Raw genomic sequence first — 20,037 nt, 5'->3', positions numbered from 1 at the left:
TCTCCACTCAGTAAAACATTGGATTGCCGTAATTGGTAGTAGGAGTAATCCATGCATTTATGTGGGGGTGCACTGGAATGACATTGATATACAGCGCTCCATTAATTGCCATATGAATAGGGTCTGCAGTGGTGGGCGCTCTGCTGATGCATCACAGTAAAAGAGATGGGTCACTCTGTCTTCTCCAGCCTGCAGCTTTGCCAAGCTCATAATTACTAAAACCTTCAATTAATCTTCCCATCACATGGGCCAAATATACATTTCCTCCCTATATGTTTATATGAGTCACAGTATATGCTCTTAGTAAATGTGCAGGTTTGTGTGTGTGTCTGTTTACCCAAGTAGGAGTGTAAATGTACATTCATGTCTGCACACTTGTGAGTGCCTGCGCCCATGAGGACATGGTGTGTGCTCTACAGCTCCACTGTGAGCCACAAGGGTTATCAATACAAGTGGCATCAGTTGTGTCAATATCACACTGTTGAACTACAGGGAATTGCCATCTGCAGTGCACTGCAAAAATTACTCTTATATTGTAAAAAAAACAAAAACTTTGTGTTCACAGAAAGTTCATATGTACTTATGTAAGCACATACATTTTGTATAGCTTTTTAGGCTTATGTAAGCCATGCTCACTCAAGGAGAGACCACCAAACAGATACTTAGTTTCATTTTCTTTTAATTTGAAATATGATTTTTTTTAACATGTTTTATCTGAATGTGTCTTTCAATGTTTTCATTCTTGTGAGTCTTTTGTATATTTTGAGATTGGTTTCGTGGGTTTAAATAAAAATCTAACTCACTGTTGTTTATATAAATGTTACCATACATTTCTGTGTCGGCCCAAATACAAATGATAGTAACTAAGTGTGGCTGAACTGTGTCTCATTTCTGAGAGGTCACATCAGCAGTTACTGTAAGTGCACACTTCTTCACAATAGTTTGTGTGTGTGTGTCAATATCAGTGCATGCATTTGTGTGTCTACATGAATATGTATTTCTGATAGTAGCGTGCAGTTCTGACCCCTGGCCATTCAACCTTTCCTCATTCTGAAAAGAATCTCTTCTCCACACTCCAATCTGGCCACAATTCCTCCTGCTAGTCAGTGCATTCACAACACCTTACTGGCACCCAGTGGTGAAATGAGGTACTGCGCCCACTTGATGCTTGGCCGACAGCAGGGGAGATGGAAAACTGTTTACAAGTGGCATTTGGCCCTAATTAAAAGCAGCACTTGCTGCAGCACTTGGTCTGCAGAAGGACTAGCATCCACAGTGACAAATGTGGGGCCGCTGATCCTCTGGTAAGCCGTCTCCACTCTGCAGACACACACAAACACCTTGGTCAACAAGTGAAGAGATTGAGCGTATAAACACAGCAGATGACACTTTAAATTACAATGAATAATCTGTTTTCAGAACAACTTTGTAGTATTTTGACTGCTCACAGTGTTGGTGAACAGTGAGGAGAGTGATAAAAATGCACAACAAGAGAGAGTGAGAAATTTAGTATGAGAAACAGCGCAGATGGCTCAGAGCGCAGCCATTTCCTGAGACCAATGAAGAATAGTCCTTGCGATAATGATTGACCAAGTCTGCAGAATCTCTCACTCTCTCAGCAGCAGACAGTCAACTCCCACCATTTTCTAATTCTGCTGGCCCAACATCTGGCTGTCCCGTGTGGAAAGGCCATTATGTCAGGATGGAGGATGAATGAAAGTAGCCATCGACCTGTCTGCGAAGCGACTATCTGGGCAGGCAGTGCCTTGCGAGTTTTGACCAGCTTAATGGAGCACAACAGCTCGGCAACTAATCACCTGTTCTTTCTCATCAGCCGCTTCCCCCACGGGACAGCAATTGATTGTTAAGTGTTTGATGGATCAGACTAAGACTGAGCGGACCTGACTCAGTGGAACGTGCCGTACGGTTTGTAGCTTATCTGTGGTTTCATGTTTTCAGAGAACTTTTTTCATCAGAGACTGCAGAACATTTGTCCACACATGTCACACCGCTAAGTGTGTCTACTGTGTGTTTTTTCTCTCTGTCTGCCATCACCCACTCTGTGTAACATACAGTAGTACTACCAGACTGGGCCTCAGTCAGATTAATAGTGTGCGTTTAATGCAATCTCAAAGACACTGACAATTGCATGTTACTGTATGAATACAACAAAAAATGACATTGTATTAAATTATTTAAGTTTTCAGTTGTAATGATCTAATGCATTTCAGTCTTAAAACCTTATTTTTCCTAAAAACAGGTGGATAATTTTGATGAAATAGTTGTTTCAGTGTAATTGCACCTGTTTCATTGAATGAGGCTTTTTCTAATGGTAACTCTGGTGGTATTAACAACATTGCTCCAATTGAAGAATCTTTAGAAAGTGTACTTATTAGAAACTATTTCTTTCACTCGCTTTAGGAAAAGTATTCCCAGTATTTGTGATGAAATGAGGAGTCAATTAAATTAAATACTATTTTGATAATAAGACATCAAACGTCAAATGTGGTCACAAAACTGAGCGTTTTTTTGTATGAGTGTAAATTGAATATATTTGGGTTTGGGACTTTTGGTTGCACACAACAAGCAATTTGAATTCATCACCTTAAGTTTTTGGGAATGTTTCACAATTTTCTGACATTGTGTAGAAAAAAACAATCAATCGATGAATCAAAGAAATTAGTAGATAAATTGTTAATGCAATACCCCGTATTTTAAATGACTCAAACATGTATGTATCCTACACATATGATATATCTATGTAATTCAAATATCTCACTTGAGTCTGAAAAGCTGGTTGTGGTCCAGCGCTTTCTCCTCTTCCGTCTCTCCTTGACCTCTGTTGCTGAGTCTCCTCTTCCTCTCCTCGGGGTCCAGGGTGAGTACGACCACCAGGCTGGGCTGGAGCAGGTCACTGGGCCAGCGGTAAACCTCCGAACCCTCTGCTGGAAGGTTGCACACTTGACCGCTCACTGCTGTGGCAATGGCATACGCCGCTGTGCTGTGCCAGAATCTAGGGACAGATAATAGATGGCGGATTGAAAGGTGAACGATGGATTGATGGATGATCAGGTAACCCGCGGGTGGGGTAGGAGATGTTTAACATTGAAGTGAAGGTCTAGATCACAGTGGAATGTGTCCATTGTCCCCACTATCTCAAAACAGGTCACACAACAGGCAAACGCCTGCGACATCGCAGCTGTCTTTACCTGTCAACGATGACAGGTGTCTTCATGCCCTCCTGGCCTATTTGTTCTGCTGTGATGTAGTTCCCCAGAGCATAGAAGGCCCGGCGGATGAGGGGTGGCTCCCGATCAAAGCAGGCCCTCATGGGGGACAGGCACTGGGGAGGGGACCGTAAAAGAGACGCCCCGAGAGCATCCCTCAGAGACTCAGTCAGAGTGGTTTTACCTGTGATGGGAGGAAAGAATCAATCGCATACAACGAATAAACACAAGCTTGGGAGAGTTTTCAGGGGACAAAAAGTAGAATTCATGATATTTTTCTTTTCCAAATGTAATAAGGGATAACTCCCATCCCACCTCCTGTACATGGTTGAGGTTTCATGAGGTTTGCGAAGAGTATTAGATGAGCTAGCTCTTCAATAAACCATTTTCACAGTGCTGTAACTTTCCTGAGGTCATGATACATGATATTCCATTAGGCGAAGCTCACTGGCAGATAATGGCCTTAGCAGAGAACAACTGGCAATCATTGCGAGACATCTATACATCAAACTGATCCCATATTTATTTATGAGGTAATGGTATTAACCTGTGGCATCCAGGCCCTCTATGACAATAACAGGGAAGTCTGGTTTACTTCTGGCCACCACTCCGCTGGGCAGCAGCTCCAGCACAGACATCGCCTCTGGGATGATGTCACCGCACTGCAAAACAGACAAAATCAGTTTGCTGCTGTGAGAGGAGGCAGGAGGGAGTCATAGACTGTGGTGTGCATGAACACGAACACAAACACACACACACACACACACACACACACACACACACACACACACACACACACACACATACATTACTGTGGGCCACCTGGCACTGCTAGATAAATGGAAGCATTAAGAGCCTCTTTGGGACACACTGCTATACCTTCTTCTACCACTAGGGCGTGCCACTTTGCCATGTCTTGCAAGTGAAGTCATATCTCCACACAATGTGTTGTTGTAATTGCTTGAACAGGCAGGCTACGTCATAGTGAGAGATATAATAACCTTGTTTAGAACTTCATAGGCCTCCTCAAAGCTGTAGAAAACATCAGAGTTGATGATGTTGAGTGTTGATGGATGACACTCTGGCGCGTCTGAGGGTACCACATAGTAATCCTTTGCCATGTCCGAGGTTAGGCTGTCTGCACCAGACCACGGATGCTGAGTCCACAGGTCCTCACGTTTCAAGTATGAGCACACTAACACCGGATCGTGCCGAGATAAATCTCTCAAAAGGCGCTCTGTCGGGGATGAACTCTCCGAATGATCTTTTAAAAAGTACCCCTTTAGGAGAGAATCCCTGACATTTGGCACAAACGAGGACATGGGAGACAAATGGCACTCTGGAGGCAGCTCTCGCAACAGTTCGTCTTTCAGCTGCCCGTGGAGCTTGGCCTGTCTGATTTTGTCGCCGCTGCAGACCAGGAGGGAGTAGAGCCTCGCGTCGCTCTGCGCTTCCCTGAACACCCGCGGCGCTTCTTCTCCAAGGTGCTTTTCTCGAGTGGAAAAGTAGAAGGGTGCTCCATCCAGCTCCACGGAGAGAATCCGGGAGGACCAGTGAGGAATAAGGGACATAGCGCGCCGTGCCATTTCTGTGCCTGATGGCTGTTGTGGGGTTTCAGATCAGGTCGCGTCGCTGTGATGACGTCATTATGTTTGGGGAAAACAAAAGTTACTGCATGCGCTCCACCGGGAAAACGAAACTTTGCCTCCGCCGTCAGACGGGTGGGGCGAGTTGGTAAACATTTCACTTGCTAAGTTGTGTTTATAGAAAAGTGTGAGACAACCAGAAATACTCGCTGGTTGGGTCACAGTGTTGGGTGTCGCCCTGTGACGTCTTTTAGCCAGGTGATCCCTTCCTCAGGTGGCGTTTTTAGAAGTTGGAATACAAATAAATAAAATAAATAAATGCAAATATATAATATAATTAATTAAATAAATAAACGTCAGATGGAAACCCTTTACAAACATACATTTGACTGCTTCGCTCCCCCCCCCACAAACAAAATGCTACAACTGCACCATTATATTTAACAGCATATAACATATTGCTTATATCCATATCAGAGCAAATACCCGATATTCTTATCATTGTTTCACAGCGGACTCATGTGTATAATAGATAATGGACGCGCTATTTCGCCCCGCCCGGGGTTTCGTTTTCGACTTAAAGTAAACAGAAACTGGTCGAGTGGCTCAGCTGATCGACTTTCCTTTCTGGTTCTGAGGTTTGCCCTGCAGTCCCGTATTTAAGGCGCGTCGGCGTCAACAAGTTCACACAAGTTTGAAGATGCAACTCTCTTCCGTGCTCGCGTCTCCGCTGCTGCTGCTGCAGCTCTGCATCAGCAAAGTGCGCCACGTATTTGCGAGCGTCTTTTTAAAAGTTAGTGACTGGACACCTGAAGCCTGGGGATGGGGAACATCACCACCCGTTGCACCAGTTGACAGAGGAGCGGGCCAAGAGAAAGCTCAAGATGCGATGACCCCAACAAGTGTCAACTATCATTTCACACGCCAGTGTAATTACAAATGTGGATTTTGCTTCCACACTGCAAAGACATCCTTCGTCCTGCCTCTGGACGAAGCCAAGAAGGGCCTCCAACTCCTGAAGGCATCAGGTACATGTTGACAGATTAGCATATTGTATATACTGTATATATATATATATATATATATATGATGTGTGATGTGTCAAACCTCTTGCATGCAGTTAAATTCATCGCTCTCTCTGTTAGGCATGGAGAAGATCAACTTCTCTGGAGGAGAGCCTTTCTTGCACGAGAAAGGAGAATTTCTGGGGAAATTAGTTCAGTACTGCAAACAGGACCTCCAGCTCCCGAGTGTCAGCATTGTCAGCAACGGGAGCATGATCAAAGAAACATGGTTCCAGAAATATGGTACAACTCCAAATGACTCTCAACTACTGAGGGCAAATTATGTTTTCTTAACTTAATATTATATTGCATTCAAAGCATATTTTTAACCTAGGAAGAAAAAATGCATTTGGCACCTATAAGCAAAATTTAAAGCATGATCCTAAAAAGTATTTTCTCTCTCTCTCTCTTGCCCTTTCTCTCTCTCTTTCCTTCTCTCTCTCTCCCTTTCTCTCTCTCCTCTCTCTCTCTTTTCCTCTCACTCTCTCTCTCTCTCTTTCTTTCTCTCTCTTTTCCTCTCTCTCTCTCTCTCTCTCTCTCTCTCTCTCTCTCTCTACCAGGTGACGACCTGGACATCCTCGCCATCTCCTGTGACAGCTTTGATGAAGCCACCAACCAGCTGATTGGCAGAGCTCAGGGGAGGAAGAGCCACGTTGACAACCTCCACAAGATCCGCATCTGGTGCCAGCAGTACAAAGTGGCGTTCAAAATCAACTCGGTTATTAACACCTTCAACGTGGACGAAGACATGGCGGAGAACATCCTCCAGCTTAACCCAGTCCGCTGGAAGGTGACGGCAGACGGGGAGCGTGGGTGCATGTTTGCGTGTGTGACATCATCTTGGCACACACACACTCACCCTCTGTGCCCGTGCTTCCTGTGCTCAGGTGTTCCAGTGTCTGCTGATTGACGGGGAAAATGCAGGAGAGAAAGCCCTGAGAGAGGCAGAGAGGTTCGTCATCAGCGAGGAGCTGTTTCAGGACTTCCTGGAAAGACACAGCAGCGTCCCGTGCCTGGTTCCTGAGTCCAATGAGAAGGTACGGGAGGAGATTGTTGGCAGTTTATTTGTTTCCATTATACCCATACACTTTCTTACACAAACATTGTACACACAGTGTACAACACAGTTCTCAAACTGAGATAAGGTGACATCCCTCAAAGCACGACAGGAAGTCAAATCTCACCAAAATCTGTCACATTTTAATGAACGAGTGGAAATGAAGCATGAGTTTGTATTGTACAATGATATCAAAGTAATGCTATGCTCATTATTACGACATTATAGATATACAATTCAATTAAGACAATTCAAATCAATTATACCTGCTTTCTGCCCTGATCAAGCACTCTGCCATCTTCATCTTGGTGGATATATTTGGATGACAGCAAATGCATTTGACCACAAGCAGCTTTGTGACCATTGTTTATTTTCCCATTTGCAAACCGGGTGCAAATAATAGATCGTTATACAACCACAGTGGTCAAGTAAAATGTCAGCCATGCTCATTGGACTGAGGCCCGACCATCATCCATCCATTATCATCCGCTTAACCTGAGGTCGGGTCGCGGTGGCAGCAGGCCCAGGCAGGCCGACCCAGGCTTCCCTCTCACCCGCAACACTTTCCAGCTCATTCTGGGGGATCCCGAGGCGTTCCAAGGCCAGCTGGGAGATATAATCCCTCCAACGTGTCCTGGGTCTTCCCCGGGTTCTCCTACGAGTTGGAAAATTGCCCGGAAAACCTCTAATGGGAGGCGCACCGGAGGCATCCAAATTAGATGCCCGAACCGGCTGACTCCTTTTGACACGTCATCTTGTATCTTAAATAACACTGGAACATTTCTGTCAGACATTCTCTGTTGGGAGTGGTGTTAGCGTGTAAATAGTGTGACAACAGGCCAGGCCCTAGACATACCTGACGTTTGTGATCTTCTTTGTCTTCACAGATGAGGAATTCCTACCTGATCTTGGATGAATATGTAAGTACCAGTATATTGTTTAAGGACAAAACACACTCTTGATCGCCATCGTTTGCCTTTTTAACTGTTCCATAACTTTCCACATTTGATGAGCATTTAAACGTGTAGCTGATTCACTCTTTCTTCATTTTTCAGATGCGTTTCCTGGACTGCCGAGAGGGACGAAAGGACCCGTCCAAGTCCATCCTTGATGTTGGTGTGAAGGAGGCCATTTGCTTTAGTGGCTTTGATGAAAAGATGTTTCTGAAAAGAGGAGGGAAATATGTGTGGAGCAAAGCCGACATGAAGCTGGAGTGGTGAAAATCTATCCATCTAGCTATCTATCTGTAGATTTCTAGATTTATGTTCGCACAGATAATGTATATGGTGTTTGTATCTGTATATGTGTTACTTTTAAAACTCACTTCTCATGGATGTCGAAATGTTTGCACTTTCTTGTTTTGATAAATAAATAGATCTATATTGTTGTATATATATATATATATATATATATATATATATATATATATGTATGTATACAGTATTTTATTTCTCTAGACACTGATTTAATAAACATTTATCATAAAAATAATTATGAAAAGTGTTTTATTTCATTTTATTTTGGTCAGTAGCATCCTAAAGTCTCGTAAAAATAATTATCTTCCATTATGCTCAATTAAAGGCCAGTCTAAAGGTCATGGCGTAAGATATAGGGCTATAAGATGTGAAAAATATATTAAACATCACTTTTGGTTGAACATCTTCATCATAGCATTTAAAGAGGATTCAAACAATAAAAATAGATCCCAATACAGTGGATACCAATGTAGTGATTGGTACAAATTGGAAAAAGTGCACCAACAACTAAATTCCAGTCCCCTCTATTGCATTAGGGATCTATTATTTGTCCATAATCTCAAAATCTGGAAAATAATATATTAAAACCTGCAAACTCCCGCGTCTGCATGGCTCTACACACCACTAGAGGGAAGCGAGAACACATTCGACTTGTGCGTTGAACCAACAGAAATATACGATTGCAGCATTCCGACAGCAGAGGTCGCTGTCGTGTATGAAAAGCTGCAGGGCGCTGAGCTCCCCTTTAAGCGGCAGCAGACGGGAAGCCTCTCACGAACAAATGGCGTCCCTCCAGTGCGGAGCAGCTGATTTCCCCACCGAGCACGGCCGCGCGGAGGTAAACACACCGCCCCCGGATTCCTTCGCGATGAGATAGACTCCCGCTTTTCGCAAGGATTCGTGAAGCAGTGGCGGCTGGACGTTGCGCACTCCTCAGTCATCGAGAGCAGACCGCTTGTTCCGGTTGTGTGCAAACAACCCGACTGGGTGTCAAGCCCGAACAGATCTGGAGCGTGTCAGCTGCGTTGAGCGCTTCCCTCCTCTTGCGCGCATTCATCTGCGCTGTTTGTGTTTGTCGGCGTTTTAGCGCCTGATCTCACGCGCTGGAGGCGACAGTAGCGGGTCAAATGTTTCCACCCCGACGTTGCAGGGGCACATAATGAACGTGGGCATCACCCCTTCAGAGATATCCTCCTCCTCCTCCTCCTCCTCCTGCTCCTCATCACCCTCCGCCTGACTGGTTGGCATCATCTTCGCTAATCCGATTCAGGAGATCATCGTTCCAGCCTTTTCCTGAGGTGACACCATCAGGACGGCGTTATCCCAGAAAGCCAGGTACGGGGTTTGCGCTTCTGCTCGGCGCTCGCGTCTCCACAGTCTGAGCGACAGCAGGCGATCCATCCGTCACAGTGAGCCCGTAAACTGCTGTCGCATTTCATTTTCGCCATTTCCTCGTTTCCACAGCAAGAAATGTGCTGCATTTCGACTCCCAGACAGCCTTTTTGCGTATAAATTTGCGTATAATTGTGGACTCCTCGTCGGCCTATTTTGGAGTAAACGTATGGATGACATAGCACTGGCTGCAGGTAGCTGCTTCAAACATGACACCAGTGAGGGCTTCTGTCTGTGTCTGTGTGTGTGTGTGTGTGTGCCAGTGCCAGTACTGGCTGTGCTTATTGCCGACACTTGATGAAAGTTGCTGCTGTAATCGTTGTTCACCACAGTCCTAAATCGTCCTGGTTTCACGTACGGCAACTGCAGAGTGTTGCTTCTGAACTCCACGCAGAGCATTCTCAGAGTGGATGCTCCAACAGAGCCTGGAAAGGTCACACAGTCTTCTACTATTTCCATTTTAAGAAGCAGGGCCTCCCTCAGGGTCCAGTCAGATTATAGGCCAAACTATGGAACCAGGCTACTAGACAAACTGTGTGTGTGTGTGTGAATAATTAATTAATAATCTTTCTCCTACCTGTACATTGTGTCTCTCTTCTTATCTCCTCTCATGTTTGTATGTTTCTCTCAAGCATCCTCAGCATCCTGTAAAGTCAATCTGTCTAGAGGTCAGAGGTCAATGTGTGGTTCACTGCCTGGTTGTGTTCTTGCGCCAGCTTGAAAAACAAGCAACATCTAAGCTCCAGCCTGTTATAAACCTTGGCTTTTAAGATCACGTTCATCATGTGCTATTGATCTCTCTCTTATGTCATGCGTCTAGCCATATCAATGAGCTACATACACACACACACACACACACATTTAGGGAATGCTGCATGTTCCACGTGGGATGTGACTGACATGCAGGCGATGTTGTGTGATGATGCACTTTTTCCACTCCTTCTCATTAAGAGCTTGTCCCATTGGGGGAATAAATGCATCAAGCTGCTACTTTTAGCTGCTGCTGCTGCTGCAGATTTGTCCAAAACAAGAGAAAGCTAGTCTTCTACAAAACGGTAACACATTCCTGTGACCAGCAGCCGCCGGCCCGTTCCCTGGGGAAAGTGGAGATGAGTTTACTTAAGAGTGAGAGGGAATGAAGTTATGATGCCCAGAACTCTGTGTGCCATTTCAGTCCAGAGGGAGTTCAGGTCAGAAATACACATGCATGAATGTACATGGGAAAAGGGCTTATGGGGTGCACACATGCACTTTATATAGGCGAGGAGGGAGTGGGGTTGTTTTGGTGCGCTGTAAAGGCCTCACAAAGCACAGGCCCGCTCTCGGTAAACACTTCAAGTTTAGCTAACGAGGGGCTGCCTGACCTTGGCATCGCCCCGTACTGAACCGTATTATTGTTGCTTTCTGAAAAGGATCTCTGCTGATTATGCTACTGTGACGGTGATGATAAGGCACTTTGGTAAACATCACAGATATTCTGATTCCAGGAAAGTCTGTAACTGGATTTGTTTTACATTGACTCCGCTTTGGGCTGGGCCTTTTTGCACATTCTTCAAACTGTTGTTTTGCACACCCTCCCCATCTTGTTTGTAGTTTTTATGGATGAAAATGACACGGCAGGGCTTGTAGCTGCACTATTTTTGCGGAATACTGTCAATACATTCTGGTGCTTGGTTTGTAGGATGTCATTTTGCCTTCTGTTGCAATCACACAAGTGTGTCTGGGGAATAAACGAGGAAGTGAAGAGGCCATCTGCCTGCGTGAGAGTTATAACTCTACTTTAGATCACACAGCAGCATCTAACGTTCAGGAGACGGAGTTCATCAATAAATTGGACACCCAGTTTGTTTAAATACACTTAACCAGCGATTAAAACTCAAATTAGTGTCAGTTATTCGAATGGTTTCACCAAAGTGAGGAGAGTCTGTGAGGGCAGGACATTATGGAGTTTAAATCTGTCACATCTAAAGACACAGGACACTACTGCAGTGTACACTTGTTGACTTGCTCCGGAACATCTACACAGCTATCAGACATGTTGGTGTAATCTGACTCCTGGGGCCTTTGTGCACTCTGGTTGCCAAGGATTATGCAACAACATCTAAAATGCCCTTTCAGCAGGGTTTTAGGGAGTGTTCAAGAGTGGTGCCGGTCTCCAGGTGTATGGGGGGGAGGGGGCACCACAGATTCTGCTGACCGGCTGACACTCTCCAAGATTTAGGATTTCAGGAATGTGTAAATTGCAGCAAGCCCTCGGGTCGGGAGAGTCTCGCCATTTTAGACGAGGAAGGGAGTGAACTTCATCTGAACATCCAGGTTTTGCCTTTGTGCTCAAAATGACATGTTCATCTTCTTCAAACATTGGAAAAACAATATATATATATATATTTCCACTGACTCTGTATCCGTCATACTGGCTGTCTTGTGGCTTTCAAGCCGCGATACTTTAGCACCCTGACTGCCTAATGAGGGCCTCAGCTAACAGATTAGAAACAGATGCCATTGCAACTCTGGATACATTTTTATTTGGTGGCATATTTTACTGACTCCTGCAGAAAATGGCCTGAAAATAGATAATGCAACATTATTATGTCAGGATATTTCCAGTGCAGCTATAATGGAGTTTGACATTCAGAAAATCTTTCTAAAAAAAGTTTCCATTTCCAATTTTGGCATCTGTCCCACACATTCACACTGCAAGGGCTTCTTTGTAAAGTTTCTTATTTTGAAAAAAGGAAGGAAGGAACATGTTGTTGGAGGAGAGAGTAGTGCTTCCACCCACGAACTAGAGGTCAATAACAAATTATGCTTCATGTTTGTTAACGGGAACTCTCTGTTCTTACGATGTCTGTCTCCATCACTGATGCTCCCCACCTACACGTGAAGAGCAACACGATGTACATGTTCAGGCTCGTACTCTCCTGAAAGTCCTTCTCTGAAAATCTCTAACTGAAGTAGGAGAAGATGAGTCAGGAGGTAGGCCGGGATCTGGGAGGGCCATTTGTAAGCCAAAAGCTGGTGAAACCTGGCATGAATACCACGGGGGAAGGAAACCGGACGGCACAATGAGTATGAAACGTAGGCATTTCAGGACCGATCTGATTACATTACTTAGCGTGCCTAAACCTCTTGTTTCCCTTTTGTGAGGGCCTGACTAATGCTTGGAACACAGTAACTATATCAGCACTGGAGACATTTCTGAGCCTCATGTCAAGACCCAGTTTTAAAGTTGTAATCCTTGAGATTTTGCTCCTGGTTGATTTGGCAAGACCAGTAGTTACCGTGGTAACAGCAAGTGGGGTTTAACACGAGATCAAACACTGTTGTAGCAGCTACTTCGTCAGGTATATGATACAGTAGAGGAGCCACTCGTGTTTCAGTTTAGCCGGCAGCTAAACACACTGGTCTTAATAAAGAAGTCAGTCAAAGATGATTACAACTGCAATCTGGTTAACTCTGCGTGTAGTTCACAGTGAAGTTGGTTACTTTGCGAAAGAGTTGGAGGCAATACTTTTTAAAGGTCTTACAATTTAATTTCAAGACCACAACTGTGGGGAGGGAGGGGTGTATCACTAAATTGCCTGTGCATTGTCATCATTACTGGGATTACTTAAAGAAAACAAAGGAAAATCTACCTCTGCAATGCCTTTTGAGTATTCTATCAACACTTTTATACAGTATTTATCTAGTTATAAAAGATCAATCGCAGGTCAATTTGAGGAGAGACCCCTCAAAGTCTTGGTCTTGTTTTGGTCTCGATTCACTCTGCTCATGACTCACTGCAGCTGCTCCTTCTTGTTCCATTAGACCAGTGGTTCTCAAACTTTTTCTGTCACGACCCACTTTGGAGGAAGAAAAATGTTCGGGCACCAACACCCCAACAAAATTGTAACAAAATGGTCCAACTTGTTGTTACTCCTCCATCCGTGCGTTTTCAAATAATAGAATAGAGACAATTGAAATCCCTTTCAAGTAAACCAGATCGCTCCATCAGATCAAAAACTAATAACGTGTGCAATCACTTTGTTAGAACGATACAAATAAAGTTCTATCTGTGTAAAAAATAACTAATATTTGGCAAAAGAATGACCTATTGTGGCTGCAAATAACCTGTTTTGTTCAGTGTCATGGCGCTAGGAGAGGTAATGAGACTACAGCTCTGTCAGGTTATCTGAAAATAGTTTAATCAGTAATACCGATAACAATTTCCTCCCGTGACCATTAATCTATCTGACATCCCTGGAGTATAATCCATTATGTCCCAACAGTGAAGGTAAGTGCCCCCCTTGTGGCAGCGCTACCTCCACTCTGGCTGACTATCTGAAACCTGGAGAAGAGAACATGTGATGGCCAGGGCGACAGTGCAGGTACGGGATGCTATAAAGTCTTAAATAAGGCCAAGCAACCAGCAAAGTGTATGCATTATAATAACATTCAGTGAAAAAGATGATTAGATGAATGCAAGCACTGCTCATGTGTCACTGTGGCTTTTCTTCACTCACCGAGAGAGAGTCCTCTGTCTTTGGAGTGTTTCCTCCTCACTTTCAGTGGGTTTACATCCTCTGTGTATCTACGTCAAACCCAACAACAGGACGCCAGCGCGTTTCCTGAGAGAGTTTTTGGCTTCCTCCTTCCCATTCCCCTAGATGCTGGTGGAGGGCAGAACAATACGTGAAAGCCAGAATGTGCAGTTGTGGTGAAATATATAAGATGTGGGAGATCCCTCTGTGGAGGATGATGTGTTGGTGTGTCCATGGAGACTGAAGGAAGATGGGAAATTCACAAGTATGACTGAGATCCTGGGATGACACACAAAACGTGGACGTTCTTCAGCCTGTACGCATTAGTTTTCAATTACTGAAATTGCCTGTGAATTGTTTGGCCCACTGCTGGTGAGAGTACCTCTCTGTCGGAGTGGCTCTCTTCCGGAGACCGTGGAAACTCTATTGTCCAGCGGAGTGACAATAGTCCTCACCATGCAGCGGCCGCTAGTTATGTCGTGTTCTCATTTCAGTGAACGGACACAACTGTTGATGTGATGTTGTCTCAATCACTTTTTAAAGAGAGGTAAAAAAAATTGCACGTATTGTTCTGTACTTCTTGCCTTGTGTAAGCTGATTGCAGAACCGGATCAGTTCTCTTCCTCTGCATATGTGTAACAGCAGCTAGTCTTGTGTGGTGACATCATGGATTTATCCCCATTTGTGTGTATGTATATGATAAAGTAGTACTATGTATATGAAGCTATGCCGTCGTCACACACTGAATTTCCCACCTCCTCGTGTCTTGGACATGGAGTCACCTGGAAAAGCAATCGTTTTTATTTTCAACGTTTTAATTACGTTTAATCATTTAAATTGTATAAGCTTGACTGGATTTGAATACATGCGTTAGTAATGAATTGACAAAGCATGGTTATAGATTAGAGATTGCATTAGTTGAAATGTCCTCTTTGTCATCTGTTTTTGTGACTAATAATAGGTTCTCTATGGGCTGCCAAACTTGTTTTGGCGAGCAGCCAAAGGCCTCTTTCTTTTTCTTTCAGAAACGCTGCCAGCCGTGTGCTGAAGTATCCGCTAGTTACGTCACTTTCAGACAGCCGGTGAATACACAGCCCATATTTGCTGGTTGTCAGCCATAGGTGGGTGTGACCATGTGTTTGTTTTGAAAATTGCGATTTCTTTGGAGAAAATAACTTTCCATTTATCTATTCAGCCCCAATTAATAAACAACCAAGTGGGATTGATGGGTTTGTTCTTTTTTCCGCGTGTTATTTTGGATGGAAATTCACAATTCATTCTTATGAGGCTTACTTCAAAGATGAAACTGTTTAAAAACATAACCTGGGAGTAAAAAAAATACTATGAAATAATAAAGATTAAGCCAACAACATTAACCAACAAAATTGAGTGAGTTTCGAAACGGCAAGGTTTGCCAGTTTATTTCAGTTTGATACAGTTTTGGCTGGAAGTTCAGAGGGAATTCCTTTAATGAGAAATGATAAACTGAATATAACTTTGAATGACAACACACACAGAGAGCAGTTGAGGACAAACATGTTTATAGCCAGCTGAGCTGAGCAGTTTTGATGGTTAGAAAAATGTCTGTATCGGGTGTATGTACACAAATATAAATACAGTATAGGGGTAACATTTAAAGATGAATGATTTGAGTTCAACCAGATTGTTCTGTGTAATCTGGTTGAAGTGTGCATGTAAACACAATGAGTGACAACAGATTGCCTGCAAAGTCGACCCTTTGCTCAGGCTCTCTCCATCTGTCAATAGAAATAGGCTCAAAGTGGCACGCCTGTCGTCTTCACTCAGCTTCTGATGCACCAACGTGGGCCTAAATGGCTTTTTGGGAGAGGGAGAGTTGGCAATGTATGACTCTCTCCAGCAAGGACGTTCTTCTATCTGTCTTATCTAGTTTTGCACGCTCTTTGTTCTACTCTGACTCAACTGTATATTGTCACCCTTGTTCAGTACACGACGCCCTGAACAATAGGACTTTGTGGGAAGGAAGCCTCTTGCCTCAGTCTCTTTGCTCTGTGCATGTTGCTCACCAATAGGTCATTAAGTCGGCCATCTTTCTTGTGTAATCACAACAGCGGCGTGTGCTATCTGCCGTCTCCTCCAGGTACTGAGAAGTTATCTGGGGTGTGGAAATGAACTCATTCAAGGGAAAAAGAAAACAAACAAAAAAACTGTTTGAACTCTTAATCGTTAGAAGTGCGCGTAGGAGGCTTACAGGGGTGTGGAAGATTTCACTTCTTCATCACAATCTCACAGGATTACTTTCGTTTACTGTCTGTCTTTTACTTTTTCGCACCGTTTCACTCTATTTTGCATGATCACTATGATGTTTCCTTTCCCATCTTCCTTCCTCCTTTCTTTTTTTACATCCCAGCGCTCGTCTGTTTTTTTTGTTCTGCTTTATTTCTGTCTTTTGTCTTCGGGCATCTTTACGGTTTCTCCGACTGAGTGGCATTAACGCTGTGAGACTTTTATCTCTTCTGAAGCTACAGCATTTTCTGCCGAACGTGTTATAGCTTTGTTAGGCCACAGAGTTTACTCTGCCCGCTGACACAGTTGCAGACATAATGACTATTAAGCCAGTGTAACTTGTGAACTGACTGCATATTTTACATTTTCTGGAACGTATATGTGCTCCAAAAAAAGAATAAACTGATCCTTGAGGCCACATTATACTTGTTTGTCCGAGGATTCCAGGGGTTATTCTGGTATTATCATCAATAACCATGTTAACATTTCATTCACTCATTGAGGGACAGCTGTAGCAACCGTTGTGAGAAAGATGAGCATGACTGAGTAATTGAGCTCTTTCTCCAGCCTGTTTCGTGTTATCCTCACAATCAACAAGCCCAACTTTGAGTAAATACAAACCAGCTGCAGACCAATCACAGCTCCGGCAGTAACTGTATACTCTGCATGGAGAGGGGACATTCAGCTTGCATTGCAGCAGAAAAATGGCAAGAGACCAAGTAGGCATGAGGCGGGTCGTTGTCCTACATACCCAGGCATGACCAGTGTCAGCGCCTGTCTGGCTCACACTGCAAAACGGACTTTGACTTACTTGACACCATAAAACAAACATATACACACATAGCTTCTCCCCGCCACTCGCAAAGCCAAAATGCATCTAGTTCATTGTGTAATTCCTCAGGGCATGGAGAAACTAGGTCTATCGCCACTCTAAGCTATCCTCTTAGCGCTCCCCCTCCATGTCAAGGACAGACGGAGACCGTCCCCAACTGCTGTCCCCCCACGAAGGCATGTCACCTTTCACATTCAGCAATCGAGCTGTCCAAAAATAAAGTCTCTCTGCGAGTGCTCTGGGTTATGAATTTGGGTTAGTGGACGGTGTACGTGGGTCGTATCTTTGCATCCTTTTGTATGATCTCCATCACCCTGTGGCCCGTATACACCCATGACCTACATTCTGCATAAAAACATGCCACAAATAGATGCTGGCATGATTTATCAATCATATTTTTCCATCAGATAAGACCTTGCTGTATATTGTAGTGGCATCTCACATTTTATTTTATTTGATAGTGCACCAATGTTACATTTCAGAAGGACATAGGCTGTTGATGTATTGTTGTAAATGTACTGAAAGGTAATTCATGTTATTTGACTTGATTGTGCTTGTAAATAGACTTTACATTTGCATGACTGTTCAAGAGGAATCATTTATTACTGTATGAATAATTCAGAAGATGTTGATTAAAATTTGTCTCAAATCACTGTATTTGGCCGTAGGGGATGTGCATTAAATTGTATTGTAAGGCTTTAACATGGTACGCTACGTCTTTCAACTGTATATGAGAGAGGAGAGCTGCTTCCACATATATTGCTTTCTCTCTATAGTATAAGTTGTTAGCACCGTACCCTGTGTTGGGTTGGTGGTGGCCATCAAAAGATCAACTGTTGCTTATTATTTTTGACTGAGCATCAGCAGGGCCCACTTTAGGTCCAATGCAGTGCTCACTGCAAGATGCAGAGGATGTCATGATGATAGTCTTGTGTATAAGTTGTTGTCTAATTTAGGTATAATTTGTATCCTCGCATTGTGTATTTACCAACCACGCTTGCATGTCTTCACCAGGAAGTGAACACAGCTTGTAATGCAACAGAAACACTTTGCAATGTTCATACTGGGTGCAACATAATACCAGCTGACAGGACATCACTCTAATGTAGTTCTTCAAAATGTACTCTCAAACACAACAAAAGCTGAAAACCTAAATTTTACAAGGACAGCACATCTACTTTACATACAGGCATCTGTAGACCAGGCTTTCTTTTAAGTGACTTGCATGTATGAGCTTTAATCCTTTAACTATAAATGCATATCATCCAGAAAAAAAACTGTAAATTGTGCAAATTGTTATGTTGAATCTCTAAAGGTTTGTTCAGCCATTTGTTGAAGACGAGGCAGAGTGAAGACGGCGAAGAGAGGATACATTGATTGTTGATCACATGGCAGACAATCAATGTTCTTATTCTCTCATTTCTAATGAGGGAATGGGAGCATTTGCTTCTGTCCATCTAGTGTCTTTGTGATCTGCTCGGCCTGTTGGGGGATGCTGGGGATTCTGGGAAATGGATGGAAAAGTGGCATATTGCTGCTGTGTGTGTGTGTGTGTGTGTGTGTGTGTGTGTGTGTGTGTGTGTGTGTGTGTCTCTCTCTCTCTCTCTCTCTCTCTCTTTGGGCTCTCTCCTTTTTCCTGCAGCAGTGGACACAGAGGGGATGTGACATAAGTGGACCTTAAAGACCTTAAAGACCTTAAAGACCCTTCTAATTGGCCATGGAGAGCAGGGCTGGGCCGTTCAGGGAGGAAGGAACAGGGAAGGGAAAAGCAGACAGCAGGTTCACTAAGTGCCTATTACAGAGCCTGAGCTCCCTCTGATTCAATATACGTGTATTTTGAGGTAAATAAATTCACATGCTGTGTGATTCCTCGCATGTATTTGCTGAATGAAGTTGCAGCTGCAATTCCACTGAGACCAAAGCAAATGATTTTAGCCAGACAGAAATGTTGACGAGTACATTTGAGATTCGATTAGGTTTCTCTTATTAGGCCAGTCGGAACAAAGATGGTTTGACTCAGCTGGTATCATCACGCTTCTTATACATGTATCCTGCTGCAGCAAATATGAACACAATTGAACTTCTACTGTATTGGCTAGTCCCCAGACTTAAGATAGAATAGTATCCATGAAGGTCTCGGGCCTTTTTCCAGCGGCAGCCCTGCCTTCTTCTCCAGCTGGTCTTCAGTTTGCGTCCTTCATTGCAGTCTCTCCGACTTGTCTCATGGGTTGACGGCACATTCTTGTAAATCAGCTGAAGGCAGCGCTGTGATGTGTTGAAAGAATTATCACTCGTGTGTGTGTGCAAGAGAATGAGTGAGAAAAACATGTGGGCTGCTCCCACTCAGATCTGCTGACCGTTGTTAGCAGCTTTCTTTCACATCAGCCATAGGTGAGGTGTATAAATAGAGTCTTATGCAATGCATTGTGACATTATATAATTACACACAGAAAAAAAAAGCTATCTGACAGGAAAAAAAATGCAGGACTGAAAGATTGTTCTGCCCCTTATCTTCCTCTTTCTCACATGCTTTCAGAGATCTCTCTCCTCTGCAGGAGCATTGGCAATGTAGAGCGTACACACTGGTACATTGAGAGCACTTAGTGGAGTTTAGTTCCTCTTGAATGAAGCCTGCATGGCTCTGCAGCGCGAGGCTTCATCGTGTATCTCTGTCTGCTCACGTTAGCATTTGCATGTCATTGTTTTCTTAGTGTGCGCGGAAGCAGCATTTATTTGAATGCAGAACAGGGATTGGTATGGAAACTGATAGCAACAGCGAAACGCTATGGTTGGGATGTTAAATAGCTTTCCTATTAATCTGTTGATCCTTTTTTTTAT

At 43.7% G+C, this 20,037-nt stretch overlaps 2 protein-coding genes across 2 annotated transcripts; one reads left to right on the top strand and one right to left on the bottom strand.

The window, feature by feature from the left end:
* Positions 1-662: 662 nt before the first annotated feature.
* On the bottom strand, positions 663-4,813 carry cmpk2 (cytidine monophosphate (UMP-CMP) kinase 2, mitochondrial; the record flags this gene model as incomplete). Its single annotated transcript, XM_079225091.1, has 5 exons — positions 663-1,320; positions 2,780-3,013; positions 3,210-3,411; positions 3,775-3,889; positions 4,229-4,813. The coding sequence occupies 5 exons, from the start codon at positions 4,811-4,813 to the stop codon at positions 1,200-1,202; spliced, it is 1,257 nt and encodes a 418-aa protein (XP_079081217.1). The 3' UTR covers positions 663-1,199.
* Positions 4,814-5,513: 700 nt separating this feature from the next.
* On the top strand, positions 5,514-8,304 carry rsad2 (radical S-adenosyl methionine domain containing 2; the record flags this gene model as incomplete). Its single annotated transcript, XM_079221933.1, has 6 exons — positions 5,514-5,841; positions 5,959-6,120; positions 6,438-6,667; positions 6,765-6,914; positions 7,822-7,854; positions 7,990-8,304. The coding sequence occupies 6 exons, from the start codon at positions 5,514-5,516 to the stop codon at positions 8,152-8,154; spliced, it is 1,068 nt and encodes a 355-aa protein (XP_079078059.1). The 3' UTR covers positions 8,155-8,304.
* Positions 8,305-20,037: the final 11,733 nt, after the last annotated feature.

Source organism: Taurulus bubalis, assembly GCF_910589615.1.
Source record: "Taurulus bubalis genome assembly, chromosome: 1".
NCBI classification, from domain to species: domain Eukaryota; kingdom Metazoa; phylum Chordata; class Actinopteri; order Perciformes; family Cottidae; genus Taurulus; species Taurulus bubalis.
Note: the sequence above shows the minus strand (reverse complement) of the source record. Positions and strands in the feature narration are given on the sequence as shown.